General features: G+C 42.9%; 1 protein-coding gene across 1 annotated transcript in view; it reads right to left on the bottom strand.

Annotated features, from left to right (window-relative positions):
* Positions 1-21,919, bottom strand: part of LOC126336100 (uncharacterized) — a 50,900-nt gene that overhangs the window by 16,790 nt on the left and 12,191 nt on the right. The window contains exon 2 of the mRNA XM_049999580.1: positions 4,711-4,791. Within this exon, the coding sequence (XP_049855537.1) occupies positions 4,711-4,791 (81 nt within the window). The remainder of the gene's footprint in view (positions 1-4,710; positions 4,792-21,919) is intronic.

Raw genomic sequence — 21,919 nt, forward strand, 5'->3', positions numbered from 1 at the left:
TTCTGCAAATGGGCTTGCTCTAAACTTTGAAAAAACACAGTTCATCGAGTTTTCTGCTGCAAAAAGTACAGTTCCTTCAATAAATATAACACATCAGTCATTAGACAGGATAAAGCATACTAAATTTTATATTTTGGATCTTCTAAAACGACTACCTTCAGCAACTTTTGCAATCAGAGTAATTGCCAATTTTGAGGATATAGAAATTAGTAAGCTAACATACTTTGCATACTTTCACTCTCTGATGTCATACGGAATAATGTTTTGGGGTAACTCAAGATGTAGGCAAAAAGTATTCACTGCTCAAAAGAAAGTGGTTAGGATAATGTCTAGCGTTCATAGTCGCATATCTTGTGGACAAATTTGAAAAAGATGGAGAATTCTTACAACAGCCTCACAGTACATTTACTCACTAATGAAATGGCGCTAAAACTAAATTTCAGGCACAAGGAAAAATAGTTTCTTGTGCAAGCACTGACTATTTTGAAATCAGTAACAAAACTTCGACAGCATTGGAGTCTTAGCGAAAGTATCCAGACTATATTGCTTCTGATGCTTTGGACTACACAGTAGTTTGCGGTCATAGACACTAGATAAACACCCACACTGGGCTACATCAGGGCCAGCGGCAGTCAAGTCGGAGCTTATCTTCTGCACATTGGCTGCCAAGGCGTCAGTTTCGCGTAGCCATTGCGATGGTTATTCGACATAACCAATGAAAGGCGAGAAGATCATAATGATGATGATGATGAAGCCCCATACTCCTTTACAGAGAGTAGGGGACGATGTGGGAGACCCGCACCGCCGTACTAGGCAAGATCCTAGTGGAGGTGGTTTGCCATTGCCTACCTCCGACCGTAATGGGGATGATTGATGATGATGATGATGAAGACGACACAACATCACCCAGTCATCTCGAGGCAGGTGAAAATTCCTGACCCCGTGCTCGGGAAGCTACAACGCTACCGCGAGACCACGAGCCGGGGACAGACGAGAAGAGAGGAGACGTATTTCCAGCGGCGAAATTGTCACCATTGTCTTGTTTGCTGTTTTTTTATAAAGTGTAGTCCACCAATGTTGCTGAATGTCTCATGGACTAATTGCAGACACGAAAATGCATCAAACATGCTGGTGAAATGAATACTCACCTGACCTACGTGAGCGTATTAAGTAAGTGTATCATTGCTTTTTTTAATTTAATCATGGGAGAAAATAGGTGGATTAATCAAAATATCCACGGGTGTACTGCCGGTCTACAGTGTCACAGGTGGATTAATGTTTACTCATAACAGTCGGACGTTCGATATATTAATAAACATTGATCCACCTATCTTCTCCAATGATTTAATTAAAAAACATTTATCCATTTACATTCTTCCATGATTTAATTAAAAACATAGACCCACCTACCTCCTTTCATGATTTAATTGAAAAACATTGATCCACTTAGTGTGCTCGCGCAGATCGATTGCGTAGCAACGCAGAGCAGAGAAATATTTCACCGATTTTTGGCATACATCACGAACAGCAACTCTGTCCTTCGTTTGCAGATACTAGCACAGTTTAACGGCTGCCACTCAAACAAGGCTTCCGCGGCCGGTGTCATAGTAATTAAAATTTTTCTGGGTATTATGCCACATCATTGCTAAAAACTAACTGCAGTAATAAACTAAAACCGACGTTTCGCCGAACTGCAACGCACTTCCTCAGGGCACGAGGAAGGCCGTTGCAATTCGCCCCGAAACGTCGGTTTTAGTTTATTATTGTAGTTAGTTTTCAGAAATGACGCAGCATAATAGCCAGAAAAATTTTTATAATTAAGGACGAGTCAAATTTATATTCTTTGTTTATTGCAGTATTTCACCGTTTCTTCCGAATGTATTAGTTCAAAACACGTCTTCTGCCAGCTGCTCTCTCATTGGCTGTGTAACACAAACAGCTGGCACACCTTCTTTTGTTCCAACCAAGCCTCACGACAAGTGCTGACAACATTCCTGCACGAAACACGTTAAGTTCGCCACTTTCCCTATTCCAGACTATCGCCCTCACATCGTAACACATACAACTGAACTACTTACTGTGATTTAGGCAAGATAGTTATTTTTACAAGGAATAGTGGACAGTTCTTGATTTTATCAGTTTACTGCAATGGCGAAACAGTACGTCCTATTTGATTCAGTGCCAAAACTTTTATGAAAGCACGGTAGAAAAATAGTTAAATAACACACGGATCCATTTTACTGATGTTAAGGAACGGTAGTGCCTACGTTGATAATAAAAATACTCTTGTTTCTTGGGAAACTGCACACTAAAGATCACTTGGCTGGGCTGTTGTCGTCGTGTTTTAGAGGCAGATTAACTTCATCGTTCATGTCATGGCAATGTTACATCAATTATGCCATAGTTTTTCTAATATTGCCGTGTATTGTCAAGCTCCAGGTAAATTTCCATTGTGCATCTCTTTATAATTACACAACAGCCTACCGCCAGAGAGTGTAACTGTATTCAAAGCTATTACAAAAATAAAGTATCTGCCTAGCGATGGCAGCTCTCGTATAACCACAGAGAGTCCAAAAATTATTCATCAAGATGCATATCGTTTAGAAAACGAAGTCTGTTTAACATGAAGAGAGATGTATACAAAATGTAAAGAGCCAGTCATACAAGAAGTACCTAGGTAAGTCATTTTTGTTGACAGCAAGGTTAACAAAATAGAAAATGTAATACAAGAGCTAGTTCATAAAATATTCGCCCACCATCTTGTGCCAACGATTAAACACATGGGGGCTCTCCAATGGTATATGAGTGCTTCAGGTGTTCGAAAATTATATGTCACAGAAGGTACAATAGATCTCCATATGTATATCAACATTTTAAAGGGCAATCTGAATCCTAACGCCGAAAAATTAGGTCTGCAAGGAAATTACATTTTCAACACGATAACGACCCAAAGCATATGGCTCTAAATACAAGGCTGTGGCTCCTGTAAAATATCCCAAAATAGCTTAACACCTCTCGTCAGAGCCCAGACTTTAATCCTGTTGATCACCTTTGGAAAGTATTGGAAGATAGCCTCAGAAGAAGACAGATTTCTAACAAGAGAGACCTAAAAGAAGCACTTCAAAACGAATGGGACAAACTTCCAGCCTCTCTAACGGCAAACTTGGTGAGGTCCATACCGAGACTACAAGCAGTAACAGCTGCAAATGGAAACGCCACTAAATATTAATTTTTTAAAGTTGTAATCATATTTTCAGATTGTAAATTTTAAAAAAATGAAGTGGGCCTTGAATTAATTCTCCATTTTGTCAAATTATTTATCGCTATGAATGTATTTATTTCCTTGTCCATCTATAAAAATGAATCATCAAGGTTCGTTACATATGACTGAATTTTCACATTTTATGTTCCCTTTCTTTCACGTGACGTATACTTACTTCTTTTTTTTAAGAAAATGACAACTAGACGAATACTTTTTGGACTCACTGTCTGTTAATTCTTTCACTTTTGACGGAATTAATCACGAAATTAAGAACAGTATTAACGAATTTATGCCTACAGGAAAACGACAACATCTGTGCAAATCGTTCTTTACGCTTCTAACTGATGTCGTTACTTATATATTCACAGAACAGTTATGGCCACCTTCAGATGCCACAAACACCGATATGAACAGAAATTTGCAGATACGCGAATAAAATTTGAGTTGGTCTTCTTCTTATAAAAGTCGTTGTTGCTGTGGTCTTCAGTCCAAAGACTCGTTTGATGCACCACTCCATGCTACTCTATCCTGTGCTAGATTCTTCATCTCCCAGTACTTACTGCAACATACGTCCTTCTGAATCTGTTTAGTGTATTCATCTCTCGGTCTCCCTCTACGATTTTTGCCCTCCACGTCGCTCTACAATACTAAAGTGGCAATCCCTTGATGCCTGAGAATATGCCCTACCAACCGATCCCTTCTTCCAGTCAAGTTACGCCACAAATTTCTCTTCTCTCCAATTCTATTCAATACCTCCTCATTAGTTACATCATCTACCCATGTAATCTTCAGCATTATTCTGTAGCACCACATTTCTAAAGCTTCAATTCTCTTCTTGTCTCGGTTCTAGGCGCTTCGGTCAGGAACCACGCGGATGCTACCATCGTAGGTTCGAATCCTACCTCGGGCATGGATGTGTGTGATGTCCTTATGTTGCTTAGGTTTAAGTAGTTGTAAGTTCTAGGGGATTTATGACCTCTGATGTTAAGTCCTATAGTGGTTAGAGTCATATGAACGATCTTCTTGTCTAAACTAGTTATCGTCCATGTTTCACTTCCATACGTTGCTACACTCCATGCAAATACTTTCACAAACGACTTACTGACACTTAAATCTACGTTCGATATTAACAAACTTCTCTTCTTCAGAAACGCTTTCCTTGCCATTGCCGGTCTACATTTTATAACCTCTGTACTTCAACCATCATCAGTTATTTTGCTTTCCAAATAGGAAAACTGATTTACTGTTTTAAGCGTCTCATTCCCTAATCTGATTCCCGCAGCATCACCCGATTTAATTCGACGACAGTCCATCATGCTCGTTTGGCTTTTGCTGATGTTCATGTTCTAAAAGTAAATGTGTTTAAATGTGTGTTACTGTCTCCGCTTAACTGTGTCGCTGTGTGTTTGGTCATTACATAGTTCGTCTCAAGCGTAACTGCGCCGTACCTCTGGGGGCGGAGGGCACGGCCCCTGGCAGTCTAGCGGCGGCTCGCAGCTGAAGAGCGGCCTGGGCACGCTGGCCTCGTCCTGCCCCGGGGGCAGGCAGCAGGTGTCCGCCGGCGGGGGCGGCGGGGGCGGCGGGGGCGGCGGGCTGGGAGGCCCGCACTGCGGCTCGGGCCCCGGGCCGGGCACTCGTGGGCAGTTGGTGACCTCCTCCATGGGGCACAGGCCCGTGACGACCGGGGGGTCGTTCGGGGAGCGCGGCGGAGGCAGCTTGCACCTCGCGGGCACTCTGAGGTTCCTCACGAAGTCCAGGCGCGTCGTGGGCCGCGGGGGCGGCGGCGGCGGCCGCGACGGCGGACGGCGCGGGGGCGGTATCTGGGGCGGCAGCCGGTACGGCCACGTGGCGTGGACGGCCGGAGGGCAGATGATGGCTTCCCTCCGCAGCTTACTCGGAGACACGTCCTGCACAACAAACACTGACATCCGATTCACCTATTCTCAGCAGAGTCTTCACTGCGAAGGCTGTACATGTCGCGTTACAACTGTGTGCTGGACCGAGATTAACACGCTCGTCGCCGTGTCACCATATGTAGGCGACGGATAAACTTTCTTGTGAGCTGAAGAAGCAGGGAGTAGAATTACGTCCTAACGTCAGGGAACGACTGGGCATGAGATATTTTGAACCTACTCGAGGACTGATCCATTTTCTCACTGGTCATGGGACATACCTCTTCGTCCACCTACATCATACTCCGCAAGCCACCTGACGGTGTGTCGTGGAGGGTACCTTGAGTACCTCTATCGGTTCAATCTTTTATTCCAGTCTCGTATTGTTCGGGGAAATAAGGATTGTCGGTATGCCTCTGTGTGGGCTCTAATCTATCTGATTTTATCCTCATGGTCTCTTCGCGAGATGTACGTAGGAGGTAGCAATATACTCCTCGACTCCTCAGTGAAGGTATGTTCTCGAAACTTCAACAAAAGCCCGTACCCAGCTACTGAGCGTCTCTCCTGCACAGTCTTCCACTGGAGTTTATCTATCATCTCCATAACGCTTTCGCGATTACTAAATGATCCTGTAAAGAAGCGCGCTGCTTTCCGTTGGATCTTCTCTATCTCTTCTATCAACCCTATCTGGTACGGATCCCACACCCGTGAGCAGTATTCAAGCAGTGGGCGAACGAGCGTACTGTAACCTACTTCCTTTGTTTTCAGATTCTTTCAATGAATCTCAGTCTGGCATCTACTTTACAGACGATCAACTTCATATGATCATTCCATTTTAAATCACTCCTAATGCGTACTCCCTGATAATTTATGGAATTAACTGCTTCCAGTTGCTGACGAGCTATATTGTAGCTAAATGACAAGGTATCTTTCTTTCTATGTATTCGCAGCACGTTACACTTGTCTACATTGAGATTCAATTGCCATTCCCTGCACCATGCACCAATTCGCTGCAGATCCACCTGCATTTCAGTACAATTTTTCATTGTTACAACCTCTCGATATACCACAGTATAATCCGCAGAAAGCCTCAGTGAACTTCCGATGTCATCCACAAGGTCATTTATGTATACTGTGAATAGCAACGGTCCTACGACACTCCCCTGCGACACACCTGAAATCATTCTTACTTCGGAAGACTTCTCTCCATTGAGAATGACATGCTGCGTTCTGTTATCTAGAGACTCTTCAATCCAACCACACAATTGGTCCATATGCTCTTACTTTGTTCATTAAACGACTGTGATGAACTGTGTCGAACGCCTTGCGGAAGTGAAGAAACACGGCATCTACCTGGGAACCCGTGTCTATAGCCCTCTGAGTCTCGTGGACGAATAGCGAGAGCTGTGTTTCACACGACAATCTTTTTCGAAACCCATGCTGATTCCTACATATTTATGTCGGTTCGGGAAAAGGGTCACACCCGCGTGTGAAAGTTGTCAATCAGATGGTATACCCGATCATGTGGTCTATGAGTGTCCCCTTTTCAATGGTGTAGCATCCACATTACTTGACCAATTATCTGACCATGACACATACCACTTACTAAGACAAGAAGACGATTTTAGAACTCTTAAACAATTGGCAGATAAGGTATCACGAAAAGTGTTAAAACAATACCTGACGGACATATGTTGACAGATGTGTAAATTACCCAACTATCAGTTTAATAAGTAACTGCTGCAAAATACTAACACGAATTCTTTACAGACGAATGGAAAAACTGGTAGAAGCCGACCTCGGAGAAGATCAGTTTGGATTCCGTAGAAATATTGGAACACGTGAGGCAATACTGACCCTACGACTCATCTTAGAAGAAAGATTAAGGAAAGGCAAACCTACGCTTCTAGCATTTGTAGACGTAGAGAAAGCTTTTGACAATGTTGATTGGAATACTCCCTTTCAAATTCTGAAGGTGGCACGGGTAAAATACAGGGAGCGAAAGTCTATTTACAATTTGCACAGAAACCAGATGTCAGTTAGAAGAGTCGAGGGGCATGAAAGGAAAGCGGTGGCTGGGAAGGGAGTGAGACAGGGTTGTAGCCTATTGCCGATGTTATTCAATCTGTAGATTGAGCAAGCAGTAAAGGAAACAAAAGTAATGTTCGGAGTAAAAATTAAAAGCCTGTAAGAGGTCCATGATTAAAGAATATGTTGCTAGCGCACTCGAGCAGATGTAATTTCGATGTATTGCTCACGCGCTGCCTGCGACATGTAAGCTATAAGAGAATCTGAGACCAAAGAGCAGTGTTGACTGCAGTAGGAACTGTGTAGCAGTAGCAGTAAGTGGTTGCTAGCGAGCAGGCTGTTGTATCGTGTTGGCTGGGCCGGTCGTGTGCAGCGATGGCAGAGGCTGAGCGTTGTAGGATAAGGTAAAAGCAGCCTCGCGCATATGTAGTATTGTTATATCAAGTCCCATGTAAATGTTTTTAAAGAAATCGCTTGATAAGAATCTTTCTCATAAAATGTAACCTTTGACAAACATTCATTGCAATTTAAAGAATTTACTAATTTCTCCGATCCTTGGTCATCCCGATTATTGAAAAGAAAAATCAGTTGTTTCCTTTTATATAACACCAATCTATGGGTCAGCATTGGACTTAAGTGCGCCAGAAAAATTTCTTATAGGAGCAGATATATACGCGTTATCCGGCGACCTAATTAAGGTAAGATTTTTCAGTTTATTCAGAATGATGTATCAGAGCCATGACGCAGCACTGCCGACGTCCAAAATTTACCAGTTTAAATTCACACTCAATTATTGAAAGGTTATAAGTGAGTCGCAATTTTATTGAGAGATTAGTCGCATTGTATTATTGGTAGGTTACGAAATTTATCTGTGGGAGGTTACGCTGAATGCTATAAATAATTATATTTCTTACTGTTGGGAAGTTACGTAAATTATTTTGTGGGGAGGTTACAAGCCATGGAGAAGAAATAAAAACTTTGAGGTTCGCCGATGACATTGTAATTCTGTCAGAGACAGAAAAGGACTTGGAAGAGCAGTTGAACGGAATGGACAGTGTCTTCAAATGAGGGTATAAGATGAACATCAACAAAAGCAAAACGAGGATAATGGAATGTAGTCGAATTAAGTCGGGTGATGCTGAGGGAATTAGATTAGGAAATGAGACACTTAAAGTAGTAAAGTAGGTTTGCTATTTGGGGAGAAGTAGAGAGGATATAAAATGTAGACTGGCAATGGCAAGGAAAGCGTTTCTGAAGAAGAGCAATTTGTTAACATCGAGTATAGATTTAAATGCCAGAAAGTCATTTTTGAATGTATTTGTATGGAATGTAGCCATGTATGGAAGTGAAACGTGGACGATAAATAGTTTAGACAAGAATAAAATAGAAGCTTTCGAAATGTGGTGCTACAGAAGAATGGGGAAGATTAGATGGGTAGATAAGATAACTAATGAGGGGGTATTGAATAGAATTGGGGAAAAGAGGAGCTTGTGGCACAACTTGACTAGAACCAGGGACCGGTTGGTAGGACATGTTCTGAGGCACCAAGGGATCACCAGTTTAGTATTGGAGGGCAGCGTGGAGGATAAAAATCGTAGAGGGAGACCAAGAGATGAATACACTAAGCAGATTCAGAAGGATGTAGGTTGCAGTAGGTACTGGGAGATGAAGAAACTTGCATAGGATAGAGAAGCATGGAGAGCTGCTTCAAACCAGTCTCAGGACTGAAGACAACAACAACAACAACAACAACGTGGGACATTAACTAACTTAACAATCTGAGTCACACCAAATACTGAATTTTGCGCCCTACCCGTGTACCGCCTGTGCGTGGACAGGCCGACTTTCCTCGTAGTCTGGAATCCGCAGCGTACGGGACTAGGGGACTGTGGTACAACATTACCGATACAGGACAAAGCAGCGGACGTAGGTTAGAATTAGTTAGTAGAACTTAGATTAGGAAATTAGCTATTTAGGAACCTCCAGCGAATAACATCCTTGGTCTGCCCTTGTCAGGGTCACGCCCATCGGGATTAGCTCTAAAAAGTAGGTTTATAAACTACTGACACAACTGTGACGCTGCAGGCAATACAGTTCAGTTAAGCGTAGGTAATATAAATTTAATATTAATAAAAATAGACAAATTAGTTGCCCATTGTTATCTAGTTATAGCTGTAGCTCACAAATTAATCAAATCTGTATCTAGCTGTAATTAATGTTTGGATAAATTTAGGACCCACTAATCATTTAAGGAAGTGGCTTATGTTTGTATAATTATTATTGTTATTGCAATAAAGAATTTTTTAAAACAAGAAAACTTTTTTGTGAGCCCCATCATCCCCACATGGGTGACGCTCTTCTTGATCAACTTGACAGGATTTGAAGTAGGAATTTGCAAACGAATGGCATAGCCACTTAAATGCAACTGTAGGATATACAACATAATACAAGTAATATACACGTAATACTATACGGTTTAGTCATTTATCTGTTCGCAGTCTGCGCTCCAATTCCGCTCTCAAGAGTGTGATGATGTTCAAGTCCGTGAGCTGCGCTGGTCAGCGACGACGCTGCAGTTCAGTTTCAAGCTCCTCATACCACGACTGTACTGTCCTGGCTGTGTGAATGGATGCATTGTCGTCCTAAAGTATGGCATCATTGTTGGGGAACAACATTTGAATCATGGGGTCCACCTGATCACTTAAAATGTTCACACAATCGTTGGCTGCAACACAGCCTTTGAGGGTATTGATGGGACCAGCAGAATACCGTGATATGGCTGCCCAAACCATCACACTTCCACCTCCGTGCTTAACTGTTGGAATCAAGCAGATTCTAAAAATAACCCCCCCCCCCCCCCCCAAAAAAAAATTTTGGCCTTACGTAAAATCTATGAACGCTGCAAATGATTCAATACCTTCTCTTGCTGACAGTACGGGTAATGTAACTGATGATGATAAACAGAAGACCGAAATTCTAAACCTAGCCTTCCCCCTTTCAATTGTCGAACAAACGAAAGCATCGCTGACATAGTGTTTAGTGTATCTGGGATTGTAAAACTGTTAAGATCCTTAGACGCCAGGAAGGCATCTGCGCCAGACGGTATCCCCATAAGATTATACGTTGACTATGCTACAAATATAGCACCATTCTTATCCATCATCTGTCAGAGATCATTGGAACAGCGGAAAGTTCCACGGGACTATAAGAAGGCCCAAGTCATAGCAATCTATAAAAAAGGGTAGAAAATCGAATGCACATAATTACCAGCCAATTTCACTCACATCGATTCGTTGTAGAATCAAGGAACATATTTTGTGTTCAGACATAATGAACTTTCTAGACTCTGAGAAGCTCATCTGCAGTATGTCGTCCTGTGCTGGGTGACTTCAACAGAAACGAGCGTTAACTTCAGGTGTGCCCCACGGTAGCGTAAAAGGTCCCCTGCTGTTTACGATTTACATAAACGATTTGGTTGATGGTATTGACAGCGGCCTTAGACTGTTTCCTGTAGACTACAGCATCATCGGCAAAGTAGTATCACACGAAAGTTGTGAACAAATCAATGAGGTATGCAGAAAATAAATGCGTGGTGTAATCGCTGGCAGTTATCTCTCAATATTAGTAAGTGCAACCTACTGTATATAACAAGGGGAAAATCCCCATTTATGTACCAATACAAAATAAATGCCCAGTCTTTGGAAGCGGTAACGCCTGTCAAGTATCTGGGTTTTCTATACGCAATGATCTCAAATGGGACGATCAGATTACACAAGGTGAACTCAAGATTGCGGTGTACTGGTAGAATCCTGAAGCGATGCATTCCTTCAACAAAGGAAATAGCTTACAATACGTTAGTTCGTCCAGTCTTGGAGTATTGTTCGTCTGTGTGGGACCCTTACCAGTTGGGTCTGATTCAAGAGATTGAGAAGGTCCGAAGAAGAGCGGCAAGATTCGTGACTGGTACATTTAGCCATCGTGAGAGCGTTACAGATCTCATAGAAAGTTTGAAGTGGGGACACTCTTGCAGATAGACGGCGCGCTAAACAGAATCGGCTGCTCACTAAATTCCGAAATCCGATGTTCACCGAGGATGTTGAGCATATATTATTACCACCAACTTTCAAATCACGCAATGATCACCATTCAAATATAAGGAAAATTAGAGCTCGTACTGAGGTATTCAGACAGTCGTTTTTCTCTCGCGCGATCCATGAGTGTAGCAGAAGGAGGGGAGGGGGAGGGGGGGGGGATGTGAGTTTGGCGCGAATTGTGCCCGCCTTCACTCACCGCTTGGTGGCTAGTGCAGTATATATGTAGATGAAGATATGTAGATGTAGAAGCAATCAGGACGTAGGCTCCATTTGGCGTTCTCCAGACGTAAACCCGGCCCGATGTTGGCAATAACGAAAACGTTGACTCGTCGGACCATATGAGATGTTTCCACTAGTCCGGTATTTATGCTCCTGACACTATGTTTTACGCTTCTTTGTGTTGGTTGTCGTCACTAATGGCTTCGATATAGCAGCTCGTCCATGAATATTCGCTTTATGGAGTAACCGGCGGATAGTGTCGATAGCTACGGGGTCTCGCAGATGTCTACTGCGCTCTACAGTTACTCTAGCCGCCGTAGTCTTGAGTTGTTTTGACCCAGCTCGTGTTAGCGTACGACGATCTTCGTCATTTAGTTTTGATTTGCGCCCACTATATTACGTTTACAAGATGATGTCTTCCCATGTTTTGTGTAGGCTGTCATGACTATTGAAACATTTGCTCTTGAAACATTAAATAAGATGGCTGTCTTGGTTACTGATGCTCCAGCTTATCGCATCACCATTATCTGCCCTCTTTGGAACTCTGTTGGGTCTTTCATTGCACGTCGACCTCGGGCTCTGAATGCAAATACGAAATGTGCACTACTCGTAAACAACCTGCACTGATGCCTGGTCCGTACTGAATGAGCACAGTCCAGCGCGTCAAGTGACTTACCTGCGTTGTTGATCGTCAAACGCAACCATCCCATTATAACCACTGTTCACATTATTTTGCCTATGCCATTTATTACATTATACTATGTCGCATGGTGTTCGTTTAAACACGCTAAATATATTTGAGGTGATTGTGGACAGTTGGAATAATAGGTCGTATTGTATTGTGCTGTAATGTATGTTAACCAGGGGCCTAGAAAAAACGGAGAGGCTCCGTCCCCGCCGCAGCCGCAGAGGTCCACAACCCCACGACGACTACCGCAATCCACTTTACCCCTCCGCCGACCCACACCGAACTCAGGGTAATTGTGCGGTTCGGCCCCCGGTGGACCCCCACAGGAAACGTCTCACAACAGACGAGTCTAACCCCTATGTTTGTGTGGTAGAGTAATGGTGGTGCACGCGTACGTGGAGAACTTGTTTGCGCAGCAAGCCCCAACATAGTGTAGCTGAGGCGGAATAAGGGGAACCAGCCCGCATTCGCCGAGGCAGATGGAAAACCGCCTAAAAACCATCCACAGACCGGCCGGCTCACCGGACCTCGACAAAAGTCCGCCGGGCGAATTCGTGCCGGGGACCAGGCGCTCCTTCCCAATCCGGAACAACAAGTCGCAGTTTCCTTTAGTTTTTCTTCGCCTCTCGGTGTGCAGCAGTTTGCCTCTTCTTCTGGCAACATAGGGCGCACACATCCATCCTATAACCTTGCCCCAATGATTCATAGGAATCCCTGAATGGTGTGCCAGGTTCATCGTTTTATTTCTACTACTGTCAGGAATAGCATTTTATGCGGACAGTCATTCGGTAACGATATATCCCTGAAATTTTCTTATTTCTCTTTTTCCATTTGTGGTCTTCCGGTACACGATGTGACCATTTACTACACTTGTTCCTAAGAGCAAATTTATTGATAATTTCCGATGCCACTTCATACCCTTACATATCGTTGTGGCACATGACACCATCTGGTCGGTTCTATCGATGGCAGTTTTCCATTATTGTATGCCAGTGTGGCTAAATTACCTGTTTCGGAGGACAACCGCGATGCGTAGAATCCGAGAGTAACGTCATAATAGGTACGTGTTTTGTTGGTAACATCTTAACACCGCGAACATCCTACCACTGTAGCACCACACTACCATTGTAAACTTCATGTGCTCTCATTTGACTACTCTTCAGTGGGTACAAAACGTGGCATAATTTTTGTGTAGTACCGTACAGTTCCAACGAAAGAGCTTGTGGCACAACTTGACTAGAAGCAGGGATAGGTTGGTAGGACACACCTCATATAGCAGTCTTTTTGTTCGACTGTTTGAACTCAACGTGTCCTCTACATGAAGACTGGCAGTCTCCCCTTCACGTAATGCTGTCATTTAAAATACATATATGTATGCAGATGTACAGAAAAAAGATGTTCTTGTTATTGTGGTCTTCAGTCCTGAGACTGGTTTGATGCAGCTCTCCATGCTACTCTATCCTGTGCAAGCTTCTTCATCTCCCAGTACCTACTGCAACCTACATCCTTCTGAATCTGCTTAGTATATTCATCTCTTGGTCTCCCTCTACGATTTTTACCCTCCACGCTGCCCTCCAATACTAAATTGGTGATCCCTTGATGCCTCAGAACATGTCCTACCAACCGATCCCTTCTTCTAGTCAAGATGTGCCACAAACTTCTACTCTCCCCAATCCTATTCAATACTTCCTCATTAGTTATGTGATCTACCCATCTAATATTCAGCATTCTTCTGTAGCACTACATTTCGAAAGCCCCTATTCTCTTCCTGTCCAAACTATTTATCGTCCATGTTTCACTTCCATTCATTGCTACACTCCATACAAATACTTTCAGAAATGACTTCCTGACACTTAAATCTATACTCGATGTTAACAAATTTCTCTTCTTCAGAGACGCTTTCCTTGCCATTGCCAGTCTACATTTTATATTCTCTCTACTTCGACCATCATCAGTTATTTTTCTCCCCAAATAGCAAAACTCCTTTACTACTTTAAGTGTCTCATTTCCTAATCTAATTCCATCAGCATCACATGACTTAATTCGACTACATTCCATTATCTTCGTTTTGCTTTTGTTGATGTTCATCTTATATCCTCCTTTCAAGACACTGTCCATTCCATTCAACTGCTCTTGCAAGTCCTTTGCTGTCTCTGACAGAATTACAATGTCATCGGCGAAGCTCAACGTTTTTATTTCTTCTCCATGGATTTTAATACCTACTCCGAATTTTTCTTTTGTTTCCTTTACTGCTTGCTCAATATACAGATTGAATAACATCGGGGAGAGGCTACAATCCTGTCTTACTCCCTTCCCAACCACTGCTTCCCTTTCATGTCCCTCGACTCTTACAACTACCATCTGGTTTCTGTACAAATTGTAAAAAGCTCTTCGCTCCCTGTATTTTACCCCTGCCACCTTTACAATTTGAAAGAGAGTATTCCAGTCAACATTGTCAAAAGCTTTCTCTAAGTCTACAAATGCTAGAAACGTAGGTTTGCCTTTCCTTAATCTTTCTTCTAGTATAAGTCGTAAGGTCAGTATTGCCTCACGTGTTCCAGTGTTTCTACGGACTCCAAAGTGATCTTCCCCGAGGTCGGTTTCTACTAGTTTTTCCATTCGTCTGTAAAGAATTCGTGTTAGTATTTTGCAGCTGTGACTTATTAAACTGATAGTTCGGTAATTTTCACATCTGTCAATACCTGCTTTCTTTGGGATTGGAATTATTATATTCTTCTTGAAGTCTGAGGGTATTTCGCCTGTTTCATACATCTTGTTCAGCAGATGGTAGAGTTTTGTCAGGACTGGCTCTCCCAAGGCCGTCAGTAGTTGCAACGGAATGTTGTCTACTCCGGGGGCCTTGTTTCGATTCAGGACTTTCAGAGCTGTGTCAAACTCTTCACGCAGTATAGTATCTCCCATTTCATCTCCATCTACATCCTCTTCCATTTCCATAATATTGTCCTCAAGTACATTGACCTTGTATAGACCCTCTATATACTGCTTCCACCTTTCTGCTTTCTCTTCTTTGCTTAGAACTGGGTTTCCATCTGAGCTCTTGATGTTCATACAAGTGGTTCTCTTTTCTCCAAAGGTCTATTTAATTTTTGTGTAGGCAGTATCTATCTTACCCCTAGTGAGATAAGCCTCTACATCCTTACATTTGTCCTCTAGCCATCCCTGCTTAGCCATTTTGCAATCTCATTTTTGGTAGAATGTTAATAAACTTTGTTTTAGTTTAAAAGCTGTAAGAATTTTCACGCTGTTCAGTTTGCTCTCATATATTGGAGGGACAGAAGACAAATCACACACACCCATAAGTGCTTGTACAGTAAGTGGGGAGTAAACTCTACTGTTCTCCGGACAACTCTCAACGCCTTGTGCTTTCCCACAGTTGAACACACGTTCGTATTCTGGAAGAGATTGGCCAACACTGTAAAACTGGATGTCATCCTAAATGAGACATACCGTTCAACAATGGGTGTATGAAGGCTACATCCTTGGATAACGTATCCCGCCCAGACGAAAACCAAGGATATTCTGTCATCTCTCATCCTCGCCATAAAGTCTGAATATAGAACTCAAACGACAGCACCACACACTCACACCGTCATCAACTACCTGATTGCGCCACGCAGTCCTCACCAACTCTATTTGCTTGGACCTCTGCCGGAACTTGACAATACATCTTATGATCGAACTTTCGATAGTAAGCTTGGATGTGGTACAGAGCCGAATGCTTTTCGGAAATCAAGAAATATTGCATCTTCTTGACTGATGAAGAGCTTTCAGTACGTCAAGTGAAAAAGAAGTGCGAATTGGTTTTCACACGATCGATGTTTTCCGGTTTCATGTTGGTTAGCATGGAGGAGAACATTCTGTTCGAGACACCTCAGTGTGTTAGAGATCAGAATGTTTTATGATTGTACAATAAATCGATGTCAAGTTTATTGGGCGGTAGTTTTGCCAACTACACTACCAATCTTGTAGGTTTGTGCATTTTGCCAACTACTGAGCATGGTTTTTTGTTCGAGGGATCTACAACAGATTATAGTTAATAGAGGGGCTAACTGAGCTTTAAATTCAGTATAGTTTCTAAGAGGGATTCCATGGAACCCTAACAATTTCAGCTGTTTCCTAAAGCCGCTGACACTAATACTTATTCCGCTAATCTTTTCAGTAGTACTAGAATTAAATTGGTGTAGTTCTCTTCTGATTTCTTACATAAAGGGACATTTGAAAATGCGTTTAAGTATTTGTGATTTTGCTTTCTTACTCTCTGTTTTAGTTACTCATAATTGTAATTCCTAGGTATTTCGCTGAATTAACAGCCTTTATATTTAACTGATTTATCGTGTGACCGAAGTTTAACGGATCCTGTTCAGCATTCATGTGGATGACCTCACACTTTTCACTATTTAGAGTCAATTGTCTGTTTTCGCACCATAGAGATATCGTCTCTAAATAGTTTTGCAATTTGCTTTTATCTTCTTATGACTTTACTAGTCGATAAACGACAGCGTCACCTGCAAACAACGTAAGACTGATTTTCTAAATCGTTTATATTGGTAAGGAAAAGCAGTGAAATAGTACGAAATGCAAACTCTCTGACAGGAAAGCACGAGTCCAGTCGCATAGCTGAGACGACATTGCATAAGTATGCAATTTGATTACAAGACACTTGCCAGGTACATGTCAAAAGCCTTCTGGAAATCTAGACACACGAGATCATTTTGAAATCCCTTGTCAATAGCACCCAACACTTCGTGGGAATAAGGACCTAGTTGTGTTTCACACGAACGGTGTCTTGTACATCCGTGTTGACTGTGTGTCAGTAGACCGTTCTCTTCGAGGTAATTCATAATGTTCGAACAAAATCGTGCTGTATATCGACGTTAATGATATGGGCCTGTAATGTAGTGGATTACTTCTATTGGTTTTCTTGAACATTGTTGTGACCTATGCAAATTTCCAGTCCTCGGGTACAGATCTTTCGTCGAACGAACGGTTCATGTGATTGTTAACTATGGAGCTAATGCATGAGCATACTCCGAAAGGAACCTAAGTGGTGTACAGTATGGAACGGAGGACTTGCTTTTATTAAGTGCATTAAGTTTCTTCACTATTCCGAGGATATCTACTTCGAAGTTACTCATGTTGGTAGTTGTTCTTGCCTCGAATTCGGGAATATTTACTTCGTCGTCTTTCGTGAAAGAATTTCTGAAGGCTGTGTTTAGTAACTCTGCTTTAACATCCATACCATCTCTTGTCTTTCCATCGCTATTGCACAGGGAGGGCACTGATTGTGCCTTGCCCCTAGCATGCATTACATTCGACAGGAATCTCTTTGGATTTTCTGTGCTCGTCTGAAAGACAGGAAAGTGTGTGAGCGTGTGTTTCGTTGTCAAAACTATTATAAGCATCTCGAACTGACAAGATTGCCAGGCTTGGGGATTTGGCGTTCGATTGAATTTGGCATGCTTGTTCCCCTGTTTCTGCAACAGTGTTGTGATTTGTTTTCTGTACCAAGGGGAATCGGCTCCGCTGTTTGTAAATTTGTTTCGTATAAATCTCTCAATTGATGTCGATACTATTTCTTTGGATTCAGGCCACATTTGGTCTACACTTACATTGTTAATCTGGAAGTAGTGCAGATTGTCTCTCGGGAAGGGGTCAAGAGAATTTTTATCTCCTTTTTTAAATAGGTGTAGTTTGGTTCATTTTTGGAGGATTTGGAAGTTACGGTATTCAGCATCGCTACGACAACCCTGTGTTCACTAATCCCTGTTTTCATTTTGACACTTGTTATAAGCTCAGGGTTATACGTCGCCAAGAGATCAAAGTGTTCAATTATTGGCATTGTGAAGATGGTCTGATTTTGCTTATTTCAAAATTATTTATCTATTTTGACGCCCTTGGTTTCCTTCAGGTACCAACTGTTTATATTACTATTAAGCTTGCAATACAAAATGCATTAGACACAAGGGAAGAAGGGAAGATGGCTAAACGTCATTCACGAGAACAGCAGTGTGCACATTAGTTCATCTTTTTTTTATTTATGCAGTCTCTACAAAGACTAGGTATTATTTTTAGGTTTGTAACTGAAATATTTTTACGGGCCTGCTGGTGTAACGTAATGGGCAGTGTGCTAGCCTGTAAGAGATGAAAGTGAGTGAGTGTGTGGGTGTGGGTGTGTGTTTTAGGAGCGCTCAACGACGAGATTATCTGCGCCCATATGAAATCAGTAGAAACGAACTTGGTCATACAGCCGAAAACGCGAGGAAAGAGAGAAAAAGCAATCTGAGATAAAATGCCACTCACTTTTCCGCCAGTGGAATCCACGATGACCCACACAATCGCACTATCTCTGATCAGTTACAAAAACACTCGAATGAGCAGCCCGCCTGCGTGGCTGGAAGGCCGCACTGTGAACCTGACAAAACGTGGTTTATTGTCTGTCACTTCCAACCACTCTTCTTCATATCGCTGCATCACTCTCTACCTCAACAGTGAGATGACAAATGAATACGGTAAAGTTCGATTACACGATATATCACACAAATCTAAATGCTGTCAGTTCAACTAAATATTTATGAATTACAATAACGAGCAACTGAAACTGGAACGATTACATAGATATGCTTGTGTGGAAGGTAAAGTACTGACTGCGTTTTATTGGCAGATTACTTTCAAGACGCAACAGGTCTGCTAAAGAGACTACCTACACTACGCTTGTTCGCTCTCTGCTAGAACACTGCTATGCAGTAAGGTACTGTTACCAGATGGACTTGATGGAAGACATCGAAAAGGTTAAAGCAAGGGCAGCTCGTTTTGTATTGTCGAAAAGCAGAGGAGACGGTCACGGATGTGGCAATGGCCTTGCCGCAGTGGTTTCACCGGTTCCCTTGAAATCACCAAAGTTAAGCGCTGTCGAGCGTGGTTGGGTGACCATCCGGGCCGCATGCGCTGTTGTCATTTTTCGGGATGCACTAATCCTCGTGATGCGAACTGAGGAGCAACTCGACCGAATAGTAGCGGCTTCGGTCAAGAATACCATCATAACGACCGGGAGAGCGGTATGCTGACCCCACGCCCCTCCTATCCGCACGCTCCTCGGAGGATGACACGGCGCTCGGATGGTCCCGATGGGCCACTTGTGGCCTTTAGACGGAATGGAGTCGAGAGTCACGGACAATACGTGAATTTGGATGGCAATCATTGAGACAAAGGCGTTTATCGTTGCGGAAATATCTTTTTAGGAAATTTCAATCTCCAACGTTCTCCTCTGAATGTGATAATAATTTGTTGACACCCATCGGCATATGGAGAAATGAACATTGAAATAAAATAAGACAAGTGAGAGTTCCCCCACATCGATTTCAGTATTCGTTTCTCCCGTGCGCTTGTAGAGTGGAACGATAGAGAAATAAGTTGCAGGTGGTTCGATAAACCCCCTGGCAGGCATTTAATTGTGAGCTGCAAAGTAGTCATGTAGATGTAGATTTTGTAAACTAATTTAAACAAAAACTCATTCCTATTGAAAGTATCGTGCCCATTCCGAACTATCGTGGTCCAGTAATGATTGCATAGTATAGTGAGTTTGAGTTTGTATTGTAGAACTAATGTAACAAATGTAATCGCCTTGCATTATATAATCCGCAGATGATATTTCATTGCTAACTAAAGTAGATAACTTCGACACTTGACGAGATCAGAATCATTCAATTCACAAATTTCATGACGAAACAACGAATTTACTGTCATATACTGTTACACATATAAGTAACGGGTATAGCCTGAAAAGATTTTGTGACACTCCGACTTTTTTTTGCGAAGATGATTCGTTTAGAGAGGTTACTGAAACTTCGAAACGATATAGCTTCTTAACTGATTTTTATGTGAAAGTTAATCACATTATTTTACAACTGTAAGGAGATGGTTTCTACCTGATTGAAATATAAGCAGTTACTTCTGCATTCCTGTCAAGACTCCCTTGAACAAAAAAAAAATGAGTATTTAGTAGATGAAAGATGTTTATATTAGGAGTACATCTTTAATTACTATTCAAAAAGTGTACAGATTTCTGCAAACGCATCTTCAACAGACTTCCTTAATAGTGAAGGATAACAAAGAGATATGAGTGTTTTTTTTTTACTGTTAAGTTCAAAGGTACGCTCCTGGCATGCGTTATTATAAAGAGACTACTGCAGCAGGGTAACACACCAGACTCACCTAGAGAAGTTATATCAGCCATTATCAAGGGTATGGTTCAAACGGCTCTGAGCGCTATGGGACATCTGAGGTCATCAGTCTCCTAGAACTTAGAACTACTTACACCTAACTAACTAAGGACATCACACACATCCATGCCTGAGCCAGGATTCGAACCTGCCACCGTAGCAGCGGCGTCTTTCCGGACTGAAGAGCCTAGAACGGCTCGGCCACAGCGGCCCGCATCAAAGTTATCGTTGCATAAAAGTACTTAATGTTCAACAGAGAATTTTGCTTCACGGTATTCGGGTGGATGGAAAGGCAAACTTAGAAGGCAGGTTCCAATCCTGCCTCGGGCATGGACGTGTGTGATGTCCTTAGGTTACTTAGGTTTAAGTAGTTATACGTTCTAGGGGACTGATGAACCCAGATGTTAAGTCCCATAGTGGCCAGAGCCATTTAAACCATTTTCAACAACGTTCTTTACCGTTGTCACAGACACACTAGGTTGGTATGCTGCTCAGTCACATCAATGTGTCCACCTACCAACAGCCTGAATTACCACTTTTTGGAAACGGACATGCACTGGGAGCCGTAAGGAAAGAGAGTCAGTGATATTCTGGAAGGTAGCAACAGGTGTATGGAGCCATACCAACTATAGTGCCATGGCCAATTGCGCTAGGTTTCAGGGTTGAGGATCATGGAAGAGCCCGATCGAGATCGTACCACAGATTTTAGCCAGGGGTTAAGTACAGGGAGTTCGGTGGTCCAGGGAGTATCTTCAGCTCACACGCCCGGTTGGCCGTGCGGTCTAACGCACGGCTTTCCGGGCGGGAAGGAGCGCCGCTCCCCGGCACGAATCCATCCGGCTGATTAGGTCTGAGGTCTGGTGAGACGGCCAGTCTGTGGATGGTTTTTAGGCGGTTTTCCACCTGCCTCGGCTAATGCGGGCTGGTTCCCCTTATTCCGCCTCAGCTACACTATGTCGGCGATTGCTGCGCAAACAAGTTCACCCACACGTGCAGCACCATTACTCTACCACACAAACAGACCCGTCTGGTGTGAGACGTTCCCTGGGGGGTCCACCGCGGGCAGAACCGCACAATAACCCTGGGTTCGGTGTGGGGCGGCGGAGGCGTGAAGTGGGCTGCGGTAGTCGTCGTGGGGTCGTGGACCACTGCGGCTGCGGCGGGGACGGAGCCTCTCCGTTGTTTCTAGGCCCGCGGTTAACATAACATAACATAACATCGTAAGCTACCCTGGTGCTCTTCGAACCAAGCACGGACACTGCAAGCTGTGTCACACGTTGCATCGTCAGTAGATGCCACCGTGCTGAGGAAAAACAAACTGCATACAGTGGTGGATACGGTCCCCAAGGATAGATGCATACTTTTGTTGGTCCAGTGTACCTTCAAAAATGACGATATCACCCAGGGAATACCGTGAAAACGTTCTACGACCATAACGCTCCCTTCTCGTGCGTGGACCATTGTGAAGACTGCAGCAGGTTGTTTGCTTTAAGACT

This window comes from Schistocerca gregaria, chromosome 2 (genome assembly GCF_023897955.1).
Source record: "Schistocerca gregaria isolate iqSchGreg1 chromosome 2, iqSchGreg1.2, whole genome shotgun sequence".
Taxonomy (NCBI): domain Eukaryota; kingdom Metazoa; phylum Arthropoda; class Insecta; order Orthoptera; family Acrididae; genus Schistocerca; species Schistocerca gregaria.